Source organism: Ovis canadensis, chromosome 15 (genome assembly GCF_042477335.2).
Source record: "Ovis canadensis isolate MfBH-ARS-UI-01 breed Bighorn chromosome 15, ARS-UI_OviCan_v2, whole genome shotgun sequence".
NCBI lineage: Eukaryota > Metazoa > Chordata > Mammalia > Artiodactyla > Bovidae > Ovis > Ovis canadensis.
The window spans coordinates 84,084,205-84,105,888 of NC_091259.1; the positions used below are offsets into that span (position 1 = coordinate 84,084,205).

At 48.1% G+C, this 21,684-nt stretch overlaps 1 protein-coding gene across 3 annotated transcripts in view; it reads left to right on the forward strand.

The window, feature by feature from the left end:
• CSTPP1 (centriolar satellite-associated tubulin polyglutamylase complex regulator 1) overlaps positions 1-21,684 on the forward strand; it is a 213,966-nt gene that overhangs the window by 174,782 nt on the left and 17,500 nt on the right. For all 3 annotated transcript variants that reach the window (XR_011249271.1, XM_069554075.1, XM_069554076.1), the window contains exon 4: positions 13,258-13,342. Coding sequence is in view for 2 of the 3 variants with exons in the window: in XM_069554075.1 (XP_069410176.1) it covers positions 13,258-13,342 (85 nt within the window). In the remaining variant the exon portion in view is untranslated. The remainder of the gene's footprint in view (positions 1-13,257; positions 13,343-21,684) is intronic.

Consider the following 21,684-nt stretch of genomic DNA (forward strand, 5'->3'; position numbering starts at 1 on the left):
TCTCTGTTTTCTTTTAGAGATTAGCAGCGGGTCACCTAAAATAGAAGGGCCTTCTCAGTTTGACTGGAGGGGGCAACCAGGAAGCTGGGAGCCAGACACACCACATCTGACCGTGGGGTCAGCCTAGGAGAAGGATGCTAGAAAGAGGTAGAATGCCCGGTGGTAGATTTCAACGTAACCGAAATGACAATAATAGCGTCTGCAGCTAACATTCACTGCATTCTCACTACTGAATTCTCTAGGAGAGATAAAAGCAGGCTGAGAGCCCAGGGTCCCAGGGGCCGTATGGCATCACAGGGAACTGGCCTCCACAGTAGAAAGAGGCCATTCCCTGGAGTGGGAAGCTTGATTGGACCCTGTCTCTACCGCTTACTTGGTGATTTTATCCCTGAATGAGGCTGACTTTCTTCATCTATAAAAACGGGAATACTTTTATTCCCACTTTCCTCTTTCTGCCCCACAGGTTTCTTATGAAGATCAAAAGTGGTAATGCGTATGAAAATGGTTTGCATAATTATACAGCCTCTCTGTAAATATGACTCATCATTACTTTTAATTGTAAGAAGAGAGGGTTGGCAGCGCACTGACTATCCAGGAAGGTGGTGTGCACCTGCCTTGGGGCAGGAAGTCTGTTATTCACTCGTCAATAAGAACAAAGGCAGCGAGAGAAAATAATTATGCGATAAGGTATAAGATGGTTCTAGCCACCCACTGGCTGGAGCTGGAGAGCTTCCATGAACTGAGCCTTTGTTCTGCAGGTGCCATCCCGCCTGCGTGCCTCAGACACCGGAGTAGGCACTCTGCTGAACGCTTGCCCGGTGTCGTGTACTAGAACGTGAAGTTTACTACCCCTCTCTTTTTGATCGCCTGTTCGAATCCTCTCAAGAGCTCTTCATGATCAGTATTAGCATCATCTTTATTCACAGTCATATGATGATGATTTATGGCCGTTTCTAGTGGGCATGCTCACTGCTACATGGCTACTTAGCTTCAGCACCAGGATTTAGATCCTGGTCGGCTGAGTCAGGACCCGCACCCTTAGCCATACGCTGTATGACATCCACTCGGGGTCAGGGCCAGCGATTTATAAGCCGTCCTGCACAGAGCCTGGCGTGTTATTTTGCTTGCATAGGTATTTGTTTCTTTGGTTGTGGCAGGTCTTAGTTGCGGCACGCAGGACGTTCACTGCGGCACGTGGGTCCTCTCCTTGCTAGTGAAGGCTTTCCTCTAGCCGCCGCGTACCGGCTCAGGAGCTGGGGTGTGTGGGTAGAGCCCACAGTTTCAAAGTAGTTCCTCAGGCCTTCTTCCCCAGCCTCCTCACCCCCACACCTCTAGTAAAGGCTGTTGAGGACAAAGTTAGGTCAGAAAAGGCTTGTTTTTATCTGTTATACGTTAAGTTTCCTTATAGGACTTCCTTTTGGTGGGGGGAGAGCAGGGGTGCACCTTCTGGCTGGTGCGATCATAGTTCCCGGACTGCGGATTGAACTCACACCCTTGGCGGTGAGAGGGCAGAATCCGAGGATGGCCGGGGAGCTCCCAAGGTTTCCTTTTCTTTTTTTAAAGTGAATTGTTGTATTGTTTGGACACAAAGTCATGTGTGACTCTTTTGCGACCCCACGGACTGCAGCCCGCCAGGCTCCTCTGTCCATGGGGTTTCCCGGCCAAGAAGACTGGAGCGGGTTGCCATTTGCTTCTCCAGGGGATCTTCCCGACCCAAGGATCCAACCCACGTCCCCTGCATTGGCAGGTGGATTCTTTACCACTGAGTCACCAGGGAAGCCCCTTTAAAAAGTGTATCTGTTTAAAAATTTTGTTCAGCCCTCACATACCACAACGTTCTTATTTTATAGGTGAGGAAATGGAGGTCCAAAAAACCTGTGGCCAGAATCACAGAATTAGTTTTTTGCAGAACTCAGACCAAGTTTTTTTTTCTGTACATCAGGAGGTATCTTTGTGGGAAAACAGACTTAAAAAAAAAAAAAAGGCTTGAAAATCCTCATTTCGGCCATTACAACCCTAGGTGGCTCAGATGGTAAAGAAGGTGCCCGCGGAGCAGGAGATTCAGGCTGGGTGGGGAAGTGCCCCTGGAGCAGGGAATGGCAACTCACTCCAGTAGTCTTGCCTGGGGGATGCCATGAACAAGAGGATCCTGGCAGGCCAAGGGGTCATAAAGGGTCGGACATGACTGAGCAACTAACACACACTCAGCAGGAAATTTTAAATACTGCCTGCTTTTCAAAAATTGAGTGAGGTGTTCCAGATACGCCACCATCGAGAGGGCAGGATTTTCCTCTCACCCTTACTTCATCCTCCAGCTCTTGCGCCTGTTTGACCGTTTCTGTTGTATTAAAAACAGAAGTGGCTCATAGGAGTTTGCGGTGGTCCCTACTTCTTCCAGGATGAAAATTACACTTCGGCTCTGAAACCTCTGCCTCCAAAGGCACTCCCTTTTGTGAACGCTAGGCTTGAGGTAGCTTCCTTGAAGGGCTGCTGGGCTCTTTAGGAAAGCTGCCTCCATGTCCTCAGTAAACCATCTGGAAATCATGCCCGTGCCCGAGGAGCCAGCCCTGTTGCTGCTGGAGAGAGACTCTTCTTTTCTCCTAGCTGGTGCCTCCTTTCACAATGTCACCTGTCTCCCCAGCCTGGGCACAGGCAGCCTGTTGGGTTTCACGTGGTCATCAGAGCTAAGGCAGTGCCCCCCGCCCCTGCCAGCCCCAGGCCTTGCCCCGGTCCTCCACCTCTCAGCAGCTGCATCATGACGTCCAGAAGAGAGGGTGGCACCCTGAGGGTCTGGCCCAGTCTGGAGGGTTCTTCCATGCCAGCCCAGCCCTCCGGTTCAGTCCCGCAGCCCCTCACCTGATCAGACTGCTGGGATGTGCCGAACACAATCCCTGGGGAAGAGCTTTCAGACCCTGATTAGAAATGCTCATGTCTCTTTAAATCTTTGTATAAGAGTTTCTGGGGACTTTGTCGTTATTGGTGGAAGTGCTGCGTCTTCACTGCTGCACTCGGGGTTTTTCTAGTAGCGGTGAGCTGGGAGCTACTCTGGTTGCCGTGCACGAGCTTCTCAGCATGGTGGCTTCTGTCGTTGCAGAGCCCGGGCTCCAGGGCCCACGGACTCAGGACTTGTGGCTCACGGGCTTAGTTGTCTCCTGTGGGATCTTCCTGGATCCGGGATCAAAGCCATGTCCCCTGCATTGGCAGGTGAATTCTTAACCACTGGACCCCCTGGGACGTCTCCCTGGGGAATTTCTTTTGTTCATTCTAAAATTCGGGGCAAAATTGTTACTGTACCTGATTTAATACTTTGCCTAGAATGTATGTACTGGTCAAGAAGTAATAGTCACTTGGTGTTGGGCTTTGTTATAATCAAATATGAAAACGAAAGAGTCTGGCTCTCTGCCCCTGTTTGAACACACTTCGCAGAGCCTGGAGACTAATGAGTTGGCAAAGAATTGCATTAATAATGCCCCACAGGTGTCACTGGGAGCCATTGCTGCTTCTCATTCCTTTTGTAAAATCATTTCCCTTTCAGTAAACTATCATTTCCCTCCATTTACAATATAAAACAACCGTGCTATCAAAGAAGATAAAATTTAAGAACACAGCCTGCCCTTCCTCTGAGGTTTTGCTGGACAAGAACATCCCCCGTGGATGTTTGCAGTTTTCCTGTGTCTCATGGTACCCAGTGCTACATGAGGGGTGAAGCTGTCAGATGTCTCGCCGCCTCCTCCTACTCCCCCCTCTCTCCCTTCCCCTCCTTGCAGAGTAGCGCTGAGATATTTACTCAGCTGCGGACTGGTACCAAAGCCTCAGTGCCCTGGGGAAAGGAAGGGGTGGTATGGTCATGCCCTGAATTATCCATGTCCTTCCGAGCATCTCTTGGCAGAGCAGCCTGGCTGGGGGGCAAGTGTCATTTGGAAGGAGACTTCACAACCCCTGCATGAAAGAACATAAACACAATGGCAACTGAAAATTGGAGAGTCCACTCATGGGCTGCGGTGTTCTCTGGACTCTGTGGTAGTTCCTACTGAGATCATGCAGCCAACCAACTAGAGGCTGTTCAGTCCTCTGGGATTCCCCGTGGCTTGGGAGCATTTCATTATCTCCGGCTCCTGTCCCAGCCCTCAGCCTGAAGGCACTCATGCAAATGAACTCAGACTAAACCCCAGTTCCTCCTCCAGACTTTCGGAGGTAAAAATAAATAAATAAAAATAAAAACAACCCTCGATTCAGTCAGGCTTGGGGGAAGGCTTCTATGAGTAAGGGACAAAGATATGGCCCTTGTTCCTTCATCCTTGCTTTCTTGACACCACTGTGACCCTGCAAAGGGCACCATTTCCCAGGGAGAGCAAAGAGGCATCTGAGTCTTCAACTACACACCGCCGCAGTTCTTCGGACCAAATGTGTGGACCCACATGGTGGTCTGTGAGGAAGATGTAGAGATGACTCAGCTGCCCCCACAGAGCTTCAGAGCCCAGAGTTTCCACACCAGGAAGGCAAGACCAGATGGAGAAAAGACAAGAGAAGGTCTTCAATCCTTCTTTTCCAAGAAGCCCTTGAACATATTGAGCGTGACTAATTTCTGACGAGATGAGTTTTCTCAGCCATCATAACCTCATCCATCACTCTCTAGGATTAGAGTGGGACAGCCGAGAAAAGAATATTTTGAGTCAGGGGTTGGGTGTGTTGAAAACTTCAGTATTCTTTCCAGAGTTGTAACAGGGCACGCATGCCAAAGCACTTCAGTCAGGGACTCTTTGAGACCCTGCGGAGCCCTCCAGACTCCTCTGTCCCTGGGATTCCGCGGGCAAGAATGCTGGAGTGGGTTGCCACGCTCTCCTCCAGGGGATCTTCCTGACCCAGAGTCAAACCCGAGCCTCTGTGGTTTCCTGCACTGGCAGGCAGGTTCTTAACCACTAGCGCCACCTGGGAAGCCCCAGAGTTTTAACAGTGGTAAACTGAATGCCTAAGAAGCGAACCCTAGGCTTCCTCTGATTTTCATGGTAAAACTGCTTATCTGTTCCAGTGAAAATAAGTATTCAGGTTGATTGGACTGAGCGCTTGCTAAGAAAGTGCTAGCTATCAGCGAGGCCATGGAGTGTAGTTACACCTGCTGTAGTTCATTCAGTTCACTGAGAGCCGGGTTACCCAACCAACCAGCACGTTTTCCATTTCCAGCACCCGGCACCTCCTTGCACTACCCTAAATTTACAGTCATGCCTCCTGTGTCTGGAAACCCCTCGTCTCTCTGTTCACGCGGCGACCAGAAACTCGTCCCTCTGAATTTAACCTGGGTCACTGTGCGGTGCGTGCTTTATTCATTTGTTCTTTCAGCGGCTGTTTAGTACTATAATCCGACATTGTGCTGAGGACTTTAGTTAGGTCCAAAGATGCCTTAATTTCAGGACTTCAGTTAATAATTATTAAACAATTCTCCCATTTACTGAACATTTTGATAATTTTTTAGAAACACCTCATATGCAAATTACCTCCTTTTATTTTTATAACAATCCCATTAGACAGGTACTGTTGTTAGTCATATTACTAAGAGGAAACCAAGGTTCAGAAAAGTTGTCTAGGGAATTCCCCAGTAGGCCAGTGGCGGGGACTCCGAGCTTTTACTGCTGAGGCCACAGATTCTATCCTGGTAGAGGGTCTAAGATCCCACAAGCTGCAGCCAAAAACAGGAAAAGGAAACAGAAGTTGTCTAACTTGTCCAAGTCACGCCAGCGGTAACTAGCGGGACCAGGTTTTGAAGCCAGGTCATCTGATTACGAAGTCTGGGCTCTGCAGTAACACAACTGCCCTGCCCACCCGCAAGGTATCTGTATTTTTGTTGTTGTTGTTGTTCAGTGGCTAAGTTGTGTCTCACTCTGTGACCCCATGGACTGCTCCTCTGCCTTCCACCGACTCCCAAAGTTTGCTCAGTTTCATGTCCATTGAGTCAGTGATGCTCTCTAACCATCTCATCCTCTGCCACCCTCTCCTCCCCCTGCCCTCAGTCTCTCCCAGCATCACAGTCTTTTCCAGTGAGTCAGCTCTTTGCATCAGGTGGCCAAAGTACTGGAGCTTCAGCTTCAGCATCAGTCCTTCCAATGAATATTCAGGACTGATTTCCCTTAGGATTGACTGGTTTGATCTGCTTGCAGTCCAGGGACTCTCAAGAGTCTCCCACATCACAATTCAAAAGCATCAATTCTTCAATGTTCAGCCTTCTTTATGGACCAACTCTCACATCCATGCATGACTACTGGAAAAACTATAGCTTTGACTATACAGACCTTTGTCGACATAGTAATGTCTCTGCTTTTTAATATACTGTATAGGTTTTCATAACTTTCCTTCCAAGAAACAAGCGTCTTTTAATTTCACGGCTGCAGTCACCATCCACAGTGATTTTGGAGCCCAAGAAAATAAAATTTGTCACTGCTTCCACTTTTTCCCCTTCTGTTTGCCATAACGTGATGGGACCGGATGCCATTTTTGAGTGTTGAGTTTTAAGCTAGCTTTTCACTCTCCTCACCAAGAGGCTCTTTAGTTTCTCTTCACTGTCTGCCATTAGAGTGGTATCATCTGTGTGTTGAAGGTTATTGATATTTCTCCCGGAAGTCTTGATTCCAGCTTGTGATTCAGCCAGACCAGCATTTCTCATGATGCACTCTGGATATAAGTTAAATAAGCAGGGTGACACTGTACAGCCTTGACGTATTCCTTTCCCAGTTTGGAACCAGTCTGTTGTTCCATGTCCGGTTCTAACTGTTGCTTCTTGACCTGCATACAGGTTTCTCAGGAGACAAGTAAGGTGGTCTGGTATTCCCATCTCTTTCAGAATTTTCCACAGTTTGTTGTGATCCCCACAGGCAAATCCACACACCCAAAAAAATGAGATGGTTGGATGGCATCACCAACTTGATAGACATGAGTTTGAGCAAGCTCTGGGCCTTGGTGATGGACAGGGAAGCCTGGTGTGCTGCAGTTCATAGGGTCGCAAAGAGTCAGACACAACTTGAGCGACTGAACTGAACTGAACACAGTCAGAGGCTTTAGGGTAGTCAATGAAGCAGAAGTAGATGTTTTTCTGGAACTCCCTTGCTTTCTCCATGATCCAACAAATGTTGGCAATTTGATCTCTGGTTCCTCTGCCTCTTGTAAATGCAGCTTTTACTTCTGGAAGTTCTTGATTCATATACTGCTAAAGCCTAGCTTGAAGGATTTTGCGCATAACTGTATCAGCATGTAGAATGAGCTCAGTTGTGCAGTAGTTTGAGCTTTCTTTGCTCTTCTTTGAGATTGGAATGGAAACTGACCTTTTCCAGTCTGGTGTCCACTGAGTTATCCAAATTTGCTGACATATTGAGTGCAGCACTTTAACAGCATCATCTTTTAGGATTTGAAATAGCTCAGCTGGAATTCAGTTACCTCCGTTAGCTTTATTCATAGTAATGCTTCCTAAGGCCCACTTGATGTCACACTCCAGGATGTCTGGCTCTAGGTGAGTGACTGTGCTATCATGGTTATCTGGGTCATGAACACCTTTCTTATATGGTTTCTCTGTGTATTCTTGCCACCTCTTCTTAATCACTTCTGCTTCTGTTAGGTCCTTGCTGTTCCTGTCCTTTGTTGTGCCATTCCTTGCATGAAATATTCCCTTAATACCTCCAGTTTTCTTGAACAGATCTCTAGTCTTTCCCATTCTGTTGTTTTCCTCTATCTGTATTTTACCTTAGATATAAAGTCTGCAAGTCACCTGGCATAAATAATCCTATCATCAGAAGTCACGTCCCCCACAAACCTGTCAGATCCTACCTGCTAGAGTATGACTCACTGGACCTTGAATGCTAAACTAGCAAACATCTGAATCTCATAAAGAAACCTTGTTTCTTTATTTCTGAAATAATAATATCAAATACTAACAGAGCACTTATGATGGCACCCTTGTTCTCAGTAGTTTAACTCAGAACAACTGTATGATGTTGGTTATCCTTATCCCCACTTTATAGATGTTGAAACTGAGGCATAGAACGCTTAAAGGTCAGTACTTTGAAATCAGTGGCAAGGCTTGGATCTGGACCCAGGCAGTCGAACTCCAGAGTCCATGCCGGGAGCCACGACGCAGTACCGAGCAGCCTCCTGAGATGATAGGATGGAGCGGGGTTGAGACCTTTGGTCCCCGAGCCAGGCACACAGTCATTGGGGCTCTTAGGAGGTTTAGAATAAGAAAGATGAACAGCTGTGGCCACCCACAAAAAGAGCAGCACCAGTTTGCGGGGAATGTTGATTTTGATCTTATACCAAACTCGTCTCATGTCTTTGCCTTTGAACTTTTCAGGACCTGGGCGATTCCTTTAGAGCAGGCATCTGGAGGTGCACACCGCTTGCCTTCCTGCACCTGCCGGGGTGGAGCGCCGGCAGTGGGTGGGATTCGTGGTGTAGCCGCCGCTCAGGTGTACTCATTCCTGCCTCCCCGTGGCCCCCAGCCCAGCACAGGCCGCAATGCTGGAGCTTCAGTCTTTCCTGTTGACAGTAATTAGAACCTTTCAGACTCAATTTCTTACATGCAAAAAAATCCCAATTCACTTGAATTGTCTCCTTGATCCTGTTCACCTGGAGCTATTTAGTCCCTACAGTTTGTTTGGAGTGGAGAACAAGCTTTTAAGCCTTCACCCATTACCGTTGATAAGATCAAGGTGCAGAAAATGTTAGTTGGGTAAACTTCGGAGCCAGACTGCCGGAGCTTGGGTTCCAGTTCCACCAGTTAAGCATGATCTGAGTTTTTGTATCTGTGAAATGGGGATAACCGCAGTGAAGATTAGATGAGACAGCACACGTAACACCCTTGGAAGAACTGTGTCTGGTCCAGAGTAAGTGCCCAGTAAGTGTTCACCCTAGGTATTATTATCATCATTAAGCCCATCCAGCCCTTGGGCCCAAAAGGCTACCCACTCCAGTATTCTGGCCTGGAGAATTCCATGGCCTGTATAGTCCATGGGGTCGCAAAGAGTCGGACACAACTGAGCGACTTTCACTTCACTTCCTTTCCCCTCCCAGCCGAGGAAGCCAAGGCTCTGGAAAGCCAAACATGCTCCTCCTGTCCCCCACGCTCTGGACCCTTGTCTCCTCACTTCCCAGATAATTTCATCTCTCTAAGCCTTCATGTCCTTACCTGTGCAGTAGGGCTGAGACTACTGGAGTCTATCTCATGAGGTTGTCGTGAAGTTAAGCAGGCTACTTCAGAGCCTGAGCACAGAGCTCAGTGATTGTCTGACTCACTATTATTCCCGAAGCACAAAGGGGCTGCCTGCAAGGCTGGTCTTCGAGATCTTGGAGAGCTCTTTAGAGCCAAAGGACCCGAAGGCAGGAGCATTTAGGATTAACCAATGGCTGAGTTGGAGCCTCTGAGCTGGGGAGGCCGCCAGCTTGTTGGGAATGGCGTGCGTGCTAAGTCTCTTCAGTCGTGTCCAACTCTGTGCAACCCTATGGACTGTATAGCCCACCAGGCTCCTCTGTCCATGGGATTCTCCAGGCCAGAATACTGGAGTGGGTTGCCATGCCCTCCTCCATATATTGTTGTTCTTGTTGTTTAGTTGCTAAGCCATGTCCAATTCTTTTGCAACACCATGGGCTGTAGCCCCTCAGGCTCTTCTGTCCATGGGATTTCCCAGGCAAGAATACTGGAGTGAGTTGCCATTTCCTTCTCCAGGGGATCTTCCTGGGAACGGAGCAGGCATGAAATGCAGACTGCAGAAGAATATTCAAGAACAGGTTTGACTCAAACAAGCTGACAGAATTTCCAAGGCAGAACACTCCTGGGGGTTTAAGCTTTAAACTCAGCAAGAAACTTCTTCCTCCTCTCATCTCCTGCCTTTGCCCCCAGGATTTAAAACCAAAACCAAGCGATTTCCCTGGTGGTCCAGTGGCTAAGACTCCATGCTCCTGATGCAGGGGGCCTGGGTTCAGTCCCTGGTCAGGGAGCTAGATTCCACATGGCCCAACTAAAGATCCGGCATGCCATGACTGAAGATCCCGAGGGCCACCACTAAGACCCAGCACGGCCAGAAATGAAATAAGTAAATGAATGAGCACTAAAAACAAAGCCAAGCAGCTGCTGTTGTTTGGCATTACTGTGCCCTAGACATTCCGCCTAGTACTTTCTAGACATCATCTCTTTTATCTTGACTTGAGCCCTGAAAGGTAGGTATCGTCATTCTTGTTTCACAGATGAGAAACTGAGATTTAGAGGGAATGAGCAATTTGCCCAAGGTTGCCTACCTGGGGAACCAAAGAGCTGAGGTTTGACCCTGAGCCGGAGGGACAGGGGAAGAACAGCTCTCCTTTGCTCATCAATGCTCTGATTCCGGGACAAGACTTAACTGCTCACCCTTCTCCCAGATACCCACTGTGCAACCCAGGAGTGTTTCCAAGTGACAGATGCGTCTCCTTTGAAAGCATCTGGCCTTGTTATTATCCTGAGTCTGCTTTAATAGAACTGCTGTCTTAAAGAAATAGAACTGCTGTCTTCCACAGTTAAGGTAGCCAGAGTTGTGTGTCTGCCTGCACTTTCACTCATCTCTTTATCTGACTGTCTTCCCCACTTTACATTTGGGAATGTCAAGTTCCAGAAGTGGTAAACAGGATGTATTCTGTTTTTCTGAGTGTATTTAGTATTTCCCAGAACTGTCGATGCTTTGGAGAAGAACAAAATTATTTTCGTAAGTTACTCTTCTGTCCTTAGGAAGCAAGTATTTGAAACATGTGAGTTAGAATGTCATCAAGAACCTAAAAAATGCTGAGGGCAGGAAAACCAGGGGGCTAGAGGCTAAGATGGAGTCCCAGCGTGGTGTTTCTTGATTAAATAAGCGGGGGGTGGGGGGCAGGTGTCACAACTCTCTCTCAGCTTCTCATTTTCCTTCATGCTGTTTATCTTCCCAAGAGTATCTTGCAGATAATTTGGGGGATAAATATGAATAACTGGGGAATACTTTGGCCCGCCCTAAGAATGGTATCAGATCCATCCACCAAATCTTAGCCTCAGTTCAATTCAGTTCAGTTGCTCAGTCATGTCCAACTCCTGCGACCCCATGGACTGTAGCCCACCAGGCTCCTCTGTCCATGGGATTCTCCAGGCAAGGATACTGGAGTGGGTTGCCATTTCCTCCTCTAAATCTTAGCCTCGAAGAGCTTTAATGATTCAAAGACAGAACTCACTCCTCTCTGCACAGGGAGCTTTGGAGTGAGAGGAAAGCAGGAGCGCATTCGATTCGGTGGCTTTTCCTCGTTTCGTTTTTCCTGTCCTCACCCCAAGTCCGCGAGCCCACAAGTAGCTGTTACTCTTTCCCCTGAAGAACAAAGCCTCCGACTAGGCTGGTGCCCGAGGTCAGGCGAGCGAGGAGAGGGAAGCACGACCCCCCCTCCCACCCCGTTGTGGCCGAGATGAAGGCCACAAGCCGTCCTGGTCCTCTGACCCACCCTGGCGCTGACGCTGTCCCCTTGCTGTCCCCTCGCTGTCCCTGACTGGCAGTGCGGTTAGTCTGATGCTGTGCCTTCACCTTGAATTGAGCCTTGATGAAAAAGGAATAGGAAACCCAGGCCTGTCCCTGGGGATTTGGGGTTTTTATCTTGGAAAAGCATCAACCGAACTCGCTGGGACAGGAGATCTGGATTCCTGTGGCTTGAGCTAACTTAGGTCCAGAGAAGCCGAGTGCCTGTGATCACCATCTTCATTCCCCCAGCGTGGCCTTGCCCTCTGGGCTCCCTTCTCTCACCCAGGCTCCCGGTTAGGAGGGCTTCTGGGTTGCTCCATCCTGCTTTACGGTCAGCACATCCTTCCGTATTTGAAATGCTTTGGTATATGGAATACTTGTGGGTTGAAGCTGCCTGACTGATCTAAAATCCCTCAGCTTTGGGACAAGCAATAACAAAACAAGTTTTTTTTTTTTCTTTTCTTTTTTAATTTTAATTGGAAGATAATTGCTTTACCATATTGTGATGGTTTCTGCCATACATCAACATAAATTGGCCATCTGTGTACATGTGTCCCTCCGTCTGAGCCCCCCTTCCACCTCCCTCCCCACCCTGTCTGTCCAGGTTGTCCCAGAGCCCCGGCTTTGGGTGCCCTGCTTCATACATCAAAGTCACACTGGTTATCTGTTTTGCATATGGTAATGTATAAATGCCATGGACAGAGGACCCTGGTAGGCTGCAGTCCATGGGGTCGCTGAGGGCCGGACACAACTGAACAACTTCACTTTCACTTTTCACTTTCATGCATTGGAAAAGGAAATGGCAACCCACTCCAATGTTCTTGCCTGGAGAATCCCAGGGACGTGGGAGCCTGGTGGGCTGCTGTCTATGGGGTTGCACAGAGTCGGACACAACTGAAGTGACTTAGCATAGCAATGTATATGTTTCAATGCTAGTCTCTCAAATCATCCCGAAACAGCTTTTAAGCGTCAGTGTATTTCCCCTCCCCTGACATTCTACAAAGCCCTCAGTTTACCTCTCTGGGTTTTCTGCTGAGCCACGGAGCCTCATCCTGGCTCATCTCTCCCAGAGCACTGCTTCTGTATATCGGAAGTCATTTGGTCGCCTTGATTGTAGACCTTGAGTCTTGGCTTCCTACAGTAAGATGGCCAGATTTGTGTGTGGGCATCCAAAAGAAGCCAGCCTGCCCAGTACTGGATGGCAGGGCAAGAAGGGCTGTGGGTCGCCCTGCTAACTCTTCTCCCCCATACATTGCAAGGCTGCCTCTGCCTCAGCACTGCTTCCAGATATTCTGTGCATGGTCTTTGGGCATGTTGTGGTGAAGACTACTATGCCAGAGAATTTCAGCAAACGTAGCCAGCTTTGAAATAACTCATTTTTGTGGATTTTCAGACACCAGGAAAATCAAACTGAGAAGGCTAATAAAGTTGCCCCTCTAATTCTCCCCTCTTACACAACCATCTCTCAAACCAGTGAAGCTCCTTTGGCCAAAATGTTGTAGCTGGGTGCCTCCCATCCTGGAAAAACTTTGTAGAAATATTGATCGTAAAATATCATCCTTGGGTTAACACAACCTTAATAGTGACTCACCTTGATCCATGTTGATGTGTGGCAGGAACCAGCATAATATTATAAAGCAATAATCCTCCAATAAAAATTTGTTTAAACAAGAGCAGTTCTACTAGGGTATGTCTGAAACCCCTGAAATGACCGAAGAGACTGCAGTGACTTCCCACTCTGAGGTCTGACTCCTTCCTCTCCATTTCGCTGCAGATTTGCTGACCATGAGGGAATATCACTGCTTGCTGCAATTACTGTGCCCGGATTTCCCACTGGAGCTCACTCAGAAGGCCGCCAGGTATGTCTCCCGGGCTCCCGAAGTAAACTCAGCCCCCTCTCTGGCTCGGGCTTCTGAGAGATAACTGCGACGTATGCAGACAAACACACATTAGGAGAGAGTAAAACCGATAGGGAAGGAACTGGCATTTGGAGAGGGGTCTATTTGGGATTTGCCCCAAAACATAATATTCACTTTCTGCATCTCCAGGAAGAAGCCAAATGATCTTTGGTGGTTTCTGTGGGGAGCCTTAGGGTCTGCAGATCAAGTTGGGGGAGTGGTGAGATGAAGAGGCAAACACACTCACACCGGCTCGCACATTCACACGGGCACACACACAGATAAACATCCCTAGAGGACATTCTGAGAAAATATGGCGCAAGCTTTGGCAGTGACTTGTGATGAAGGGGGGTGAAGTTCAAGGCTGGAAAGCGTGAAGGTGATAAACTCCGACTGAGGGGGAGATAAATTGTATTATTTATGCTAAAAGACGGTTTTCAATATTAGTCCAGAACCAGGAAGACCTGGCAAGAATAGTTGGAACCTCCTAATTTCTATGTTTGGTTTCACTGTTATTCACATTTTTTAAGCACATGAGGTAGCTTGGCTATGCCTCAGTTAACTTTTACTTATTTAGCTGAAAATCTGAGCTAAGGCAGCAAATGGAAGTGTAGCAAAAATCTTTTTGAAAAATGCCCAAACAGAGGATTTTTAGAAAAATATTCTGTCTTATACACGATAGACGGGCTTCCCTGGTAGCTCAGCTGGCAAAGAATCCGCCTGCAATGAAGGAGACCCCAGTTTAATTCCTGGGTCAGGAAGATCCCCTGAAGAAGGGATAGGCTACCCACTCTAGTATTCTTGGGCTTCCCTTGTGGCTCAGATGGGAAAGAATCCACCTGCAATGTGGGAGACCTGGGTTCGATCCCTAGGATGGGAAGATTCCCTGGAGGAGGGCATGGCAACCCACTCCAGTAATTCTTGGCTGGAGAATCCCCATGGACAGAGGAGCCTGGAGGGCTACAGTCCATGGGTTGAAAGGAGTCAGATGGCACACAGGACCCAGCATACATGATAGATACATGTGTTCAAACCCATAGAATGTGCAACACCAAGAGTGAAGCGCAAATCTAAACTTTAATGTGTCAGTGTAGGTTCAATGACTGTAGCAAATGTGCTGGCGGGGTAGGGGGCTTTGATGACGGGGGCAGTCTGTGCCTGTGTGGGGGCAGAAGGCATTTGAGAAATCCCCTCAAGTTCACTGTGAACCTAAAACTGCTCCAGTAAAGTCTAAGTAATGATTTCTTTTAAATGCCCAGCTCCCCTAAATCAGCTGATCAAGTATGCATACAGAGTGGAGCTGACTAGTAAGCAAGGAAGGGGCAAGAGACACTGACCCCCCTGTGCAGTTGGAAATCCAAGGAGAACTCTTAGTCCGCTCTGCATACACACAGAACTTCTAGACGCATGGTTCCGTATACGCGGGTTCAGCTTCCATGGACTCAACCAGCTGCACCTTGTGTATTCACTATTGAAAAAAATCCGCATGTAAGTGAGCCTGCGCACTTGAAACCCAGGTTGTTCAAGGGTCAACCATATACTCACATCACCACAATCCATTTTAGAGCATCTTAATTACCCCCAAAAGAAACCCTGCTGCTCTCAACCACTGCTCCCGAATCCCCCGCCCATCCTCTTTCGCCCGCAGCAACTACACTCTGTCTCAGTAAATTTGCCTGTTCAGGACACTCAGACGGAAGCACGCGATACGTGGGCCTTTGTGGCTGGTTTCTTTCACTTAGCCTTAGGCTTTCAAAGTTCATCCATGTCATAGCAGCTCTCAGTATTTCCTCTTATCAAATATTTTTTAAAGGTTTCTTACGTGGTTTTTTTTTTAAGTTTTTACTGATTTGCTACAATATTGCTTCTGTGTCACGTTTTGGCTTTTTGGCCCCAAGGCATGTGGGATCTTAGGTCCCTGAGCAGGGATCCAACGCGCACTGGAAGGTGAAGTCTTAACCATTGGACGGCCAGACAAGCCGCTCATCAACTATTTATTGAGTGCCAGTTTTGTGCCAGGATCTAATCTGCACACTGGGGGTGCAGTGGTGAATAAGATTATAGTCTCTGTACCCACCCACCCCGCCACCAAGGAGCTTCACATCTGATTTAGAAGAGGATCGCTTGGGTGCCGATCACAGCCTGCCATCCCCCTTTCCTGCACCTGAAAGGTAGCGGGTGGGCCCGAGGGCGAGCCTTCTGTATGGTCTTCGGCCCCACCCACCTCCCAGATGCTTCCAAACAACCTGATGTAGTTAGCACTGCAAGGCTAGACTAGAAGGGGTAGAACCATCTAAAATCCACAGATTCTGACAAGTATTGATATCCAGGGGCTTCTGGAGTGACCTTCCCCTGGTTGTGGTCAGAAGCTTACCGCCCCTCCCCATCACCACCACCACCAAGAGACCCTCTTGTTCTTTAGAACTTCAGCCCTTTTCATTTGAGCAGGGGGGAAGCATGGTGGCCGGTCCATGCTAATAGACAGCAACGTGAAGGGATGGTGGGGACGCCAGAATCAACAACAGAAGGGCCCAGGACAGGCGTCAGGAGACGGGCTACAAAATTAGAGATGACTTCAGGACTCAAGCTTTGGTGTCGACCCCGCCTCCCCAGCTCCGTTCTCTCCCCACCCTACTCCAGCTGCTGCGTGCATGTGTGTGTGTGTGGAAAAATCATATCCGTCCCAGAATGTGCCCCTCTGACTGAGCTCTTCCCATCTCGTCCTGAAGGTCAGGATCCCAGCTTCCTCACACGAGAGCTCCGGCTTCTGACCAAAACTGCAGGCAGGGGTGCGGATGGCGAGGCCCCCCCAAGGCAGTGGCCGTGCCTGGAGGACGGTCTTCGTGGCCCCGAGGGGGGGACAGGTCGCGGGAGCAGGCGGCAGCCCCTGATGATGTGTGCGTAAAGGAATGTGACCCACACGCAGCTGTGCACCAGAGCCTGCCGGGCACAGAGCAGCCCCACGTGCACCCAACTCCTGGTCGGCACCTCGGCCAGACCTGGGGCGGCAGGTGTGAGCCGGAAACACAGCTGGGGGGAAGAGCCAGCAGACCCCCTGACAGCGCCCGGCCATAGCCCCGCCCCATCCCCCACTCCTGCAGAATGGAGGTCCTTAAGTTACCGTATCCCTAAACGGTCACCATCTTCGTCTCCATCCTCCATGGACTGGGCGGCTTTCCTGACAGTTAAAAGAATTCAACTAGAGCCAAACTTCTTTTTTTTTTAACAAGTGAGAGGCCACTTTGGATGGTATTTTAATACCACCCCTCCCCACCTTCAGGGAAGGTCCTTTTTATTCATGTGTGTGTGTTGGCTGTGCTGGGTCGTCACTGCCGTGTGTGGGCTTTCTCTCGTTGCACCCAGCAGAGGCTCTTCTCCAGGCGCGGTGCATGGTCTTCTCTCTGCGGTGGCTTCTCTCGTTGCAGAGCCCGGGCCCTAGGTCTTCAGTAGTTGAGGCTCACGGGGTCAGTAGTAGTGGCGCATGGGCTTAGGTGCCCTGCGGGTTGCAGAATCTTCCCGGACCAGGATCGAACCTGTGTCCCCTGCACTGGCAGGCAGATTCTTTTTTTTTGCTTCTTTCATCCTTTCCCTTTCAAGTTGTAAGAACAACACATGTGCAGTAAAGAAATCCAAGAAATTTCAGAAAAGCCAGAAGAATATAGAAATGACAAACACTTAGAATCAGGAGTGTTCCAGTTAGTCAGCTTGTATCCATCCAGCGCAGGCTCCTGGCATCCTGTGCCTGACTGTCGTGTTCAGGCAGAGTCTGGGCTTTGCTCTGAACACAATGGCAGGCAGATTCTTAACAACTGGACCACCAGAGAGATTCAAGCCAGAGCTCTTGAGTTCAAATCCAGGTTCCAGCTTATATCCTGGGGAAAGTTATTTAATTTCTTTGAGCCTCAGTTTCCTCATCTGTAAAGTGGGAATAACTGTAATAGTTGTAATCATTGAAGCTGCATATCACGTGATTAAAACGATGCCTGGCATAGAGCAAAAATGTTAGAAGCAGTGGTGTTAACCCTGACCTCTAAGAGCACAGGCACCACGGGATTAGAAAGACCTGAGTATCCACACCACCTCTGTCTATTGACTGCATGACCTCGAGGATCTCTCTCAACTTCTCTAAGCCCTGTTTGCCTTGTCTGTAAAATGGGGCTAATAATTACATCATAGGGTGGCTGTAAGATTTCAACAAAATTATATATATGTAAATTGCTTAGCACATTATGGACATTCAATAAATAATATTTTCTTGCTGTTAAAATAATGTTGGTATTATTATTGCCAGACTTTTCTTTTTAATTCAGTGAGAAGTCAGACATTGAGAAGAGACTTGTAGTTGCCAGTGGGAAGGGATAGGCTGAGAGTTTGGGGTTAGCAGATGCAACTGTTACATATAAAATGGATAAACAACACGGCCCTTCTGTAGAGCACAGAGAACAGTACCCAGTCTCCCAGAATAAATCATAATGGAAAAGAATATTGAAAGGAGAATATATGTGTGTATAACTGAATCACCCTGCTATACAGCAGAAATGAGCACAACATTGGAAATGAAGTGTACTTCAATGTAAAAATTAAATAAGTGAGAAGTTCCTAGGTTCCCTAAGGCACTGCTTTCTGGCCTTCTTCCCCTTCACAACACTCAGAAAATAATATGTAACAAAAAGTAGGGTAAAGACAAGACTGCCTGTGGTTACCCCCTGGGCCAGGGGCCCCTCACACCTGTGGCCCGTCCAAGGCTCACAGGACACGTGTAGGAAGCCTCGCCCCAAGGGTGGAGATTTCAAGCAGTGGCTCTCCAAACTGAGAGTGTGCCAGACTCACCGCAGAGCTTAGTAAATGACAGATGGCCCAGGCCCCGCCTCAGAGTTCAGGGGGTCTGAGATGGGGCTCAAGAATTCATGTTTCTTAGAGGTTCTCAGGTGATGCTCACGGGTCTGGGACCACTCTTGGAGAACCTCTTTAGAGCTTTGCATGCCCATCTCATTCTGCCATTTTAGAACTGATTGCACTCAGAGGAATTGCATTTCCTTCTCACTCTTGTCATCTGAAATCGCCTTTAGCTCACTTTTCCGTCTCTGAAAGCCGCATTTCCTCATCAGTAATACGTGTTTAATAGGAAGAGCTCCTCTGCCACGGTTGTAGGCTGAATACATACAGAGCTTTGAAAGCATGTAGACTCCGAACAAATCTGGAATGTCCTTCTTTATGCCTCCCGCCTGCAACATCACCCTGCTCAGCCCTCCTCCCAGGCCGGACCTGCCATCTGACAGCGTCGCTGCTGCCCCAGAGGTCTTTCACCCAAAGAGAAGGTCCTTTCCCTCCCCATCCTTTCATTTCCCAGATACTTATTGAGTGCCTGTTATGTGCCAGTCATCGTGCTTGTGGAGGAGCTATGACAGTGAGCAAAACAGATGTGGTTCCAGCCCTCGAGGAACTTGCCTGCCGATAGAGCGGCAGACACTAAATGAAGAGCCAAGTGCTGCAGGGACGCATAAACAGGTTACAGCCTAACCTGGTAAAGTAGGAAAAGCTGGTCCATAAGGCAGGGATAGACATGTTGGATCAGGACCTGAAGGGTCTGTAAGAGATGAACTTGCTCTTCAGCTCTGTGTTCTCTGTGTGTGTGCTTCATCGCTCAGTCATGTCCAGCTCTTTGCAAACCCCCTGGACTGTAGCCCGCCAGGCGCCTCTGTCCACGGGATTCTCTAGGCAAGAATACTGGAGTGCCCTGCCCTCCTCCAGGGGATCTTCCCAGCCCAGACCTGGAATCAAACCCAGGTCTCCCATGTTGCAGGCGGATTCTTTACCACCTGAGCCACCAGGGAAGCCTGATGGTCTTGCACTAAGTCTTAGCCCTATCAACTACTAAGACTTATTGTAAGGCCACCGTGACAGTGAAAGTCACTCAGTCGTGTCCGACTCTGTGACCCCATGGACTATATAATCTGTGGAATTCTCCAGGCCAGAATACTGAAGTGGGTAGCCATTCCCTTCTCCAGCAGATCTTCCCAAACCAGGGATCGAACCCAGGTCTCCTGCATTGCAGGTGAATTCTTTACCATCTGAACCACCAGGGAAGCCCAAGGCCATCGTAATGCCCACTGAAAATTGGGACTTGCCATCTGTCTCTACGAGGATTAAGCCACTGCAGCAGCTGACCTTCAACACACCCTGAATGGGGTCATAAGGAATGAGGCACTCCGTGTTCTGGGAAAAACTAGCAGAACAGGCCTTCAGATAGTTAGATGTTTTCAAGAAAAGATTTTAGGAGTCCAATCCTTGCCTCTCCTCATACCTAGAAAAGCACTAAAATCATTCATGGAGACATCTGCTCCTCGTGGCTAGCAGTAAACTTCACAAGACTAATAGCAGCTTCTGCAACAATGCGCGCTTGATTGCATGTTCGCCCTTCACCAAAACCAGTATATACTGAGCTCCCCCCCCGCCCCACCTCTTCAGAGCAGTTCCTCAGAGCTATCTGAGGTGCTGTCTCCCAGGTTGTAGTCCTCATTTTGCCCCAAATAAAACTTAACTCACAACTCTCACATTGTGCGTTGTTTTTTTTTTCAGTTGACGTTTATCCTCTAGGATAAAATAAAATTAGATCACTACTTCTGACCATATGCAAAAGGCAGTTTCATATAGATTACAGAAAATCCATGCGTGCATGTGTGATCAGTCTTGTCCGACTCTTGCTGCCCTGTGGACTATAGCCCGCCAGGCTCCTCTGTCCATGGCATCTGCCAGGCAAGAATACTGGAGTAGTTTGCCATTTCCTCCTCCAGGGGATCTTCCCGACCCAGAGATTGAACCCAAGTCTCCTGCATTGGCACAAGATTATTTATCAACTGTTGCCACCTGGGAAGGCTGGATTATAGATGTAAGTGTAAAATGCAAAGCTATAATACTCTTAAAAGAGATTAGAAGAAAATATTTTATCGCCACCAGGTAGTTAAAAAATTCTTAAACGAGGTATAAATTCTTTAAGCCCATCCCCAATGGACGAGGTTGATAAGCTGACCACAAAACTGCATTCACTCAATCAGTCATTCAGCCAGTGTTGAAGGAGAATGCCATCACCTGCTGCTGATGAAAGCAGTGAAGAAAACAAAGCCCCTGCCCTCGTGGAGCGGACGTTCTAGAGAAAGAAGCATCCGCGGGGAAGCAGGAGCGCCCTGGCAGAGACTGAACCCAGGCAGCGACCGCGCAAGCGCGGAGCCCTCGCCCAGCGGAGAGTGAGGATGAGAAACGTCTGTCCAACAAGAGACACCATACACAAAGTTGCAGGACAAGCCAGAGACTTGAAGAAGATATTTATCACCTACGTAACTAACAACAAATCAGTCTACAGAACTGCTTTAGTCTCGAGATTGTCTATAAAGAACTCCTACAAGAGCATAACAAAAAAATGAAGGACCTCGGTAGAAAAATAGTCCAAAGACATGAAGAGCTAATACACAGACGAGAAAACCCTGACAACTACCAAACATTCGGGCATATTTTCGTGGCCAAACTCGCTAGTTATCAGGGAAATGCCAGTTAAGTTGAGATACCCCGTCACAGTCATCAAATTGGCAAAAGTTTTAGAGTGAGATAATGCGCGTATTGGTGAGGACGTGGAACTGTGGGAACTCACACACTCTGCTAGTGGGAGTGTAAGCTGGCATAATCACTTGGAAGCCATTTGGGCAAATCTTAAAAAATTCAAGAAATGAGAGGGCATATGTGTATACATACAGCTGCTTCACTTTGCTGTACAGGAGAAACGAACACAGCATTGTGAAGCAACTATATTCCAATAAATTTTTTTTTAAGAGGAAAATGGAAAAAAAATTCCAGAAAGTTCTGAAAAAATAAATTTGAATTTGCCATGTGCAGGGAACTAGTTACATAATAGTAAAAAAAAAAAAAAGTTCACGAGGTGTGGCTGAGTCTAAGGAGACAGGCAGCATTATTTGTGATAGCTACCAGTGAAGCCCTATGCCTGTTGCCAGGCCATAGAAAGGACAAAATGCCTTAAATCCATTCCATGGAATTCTGTACAGCAGCTAAAATGAATACAGGGAGGTGGGACTTCCCTGGTGGTCCAGGGGTTAAGAATCTGCCTTCCAATGCAAGGGACTCAGGTTTGATACCACGGATGTTTTTTCTTAAATAATAAAGTGAATACAGGGAGATACATATGCATCAGCATTGATGTATCTCAAAATGGCGAGTTGCAGAGGGATGCGCAGAGCCTTGAGAACAGGCAGACCGAAGCCGTATCATGCTTTAAGAATGTCAACGTTTGTGTG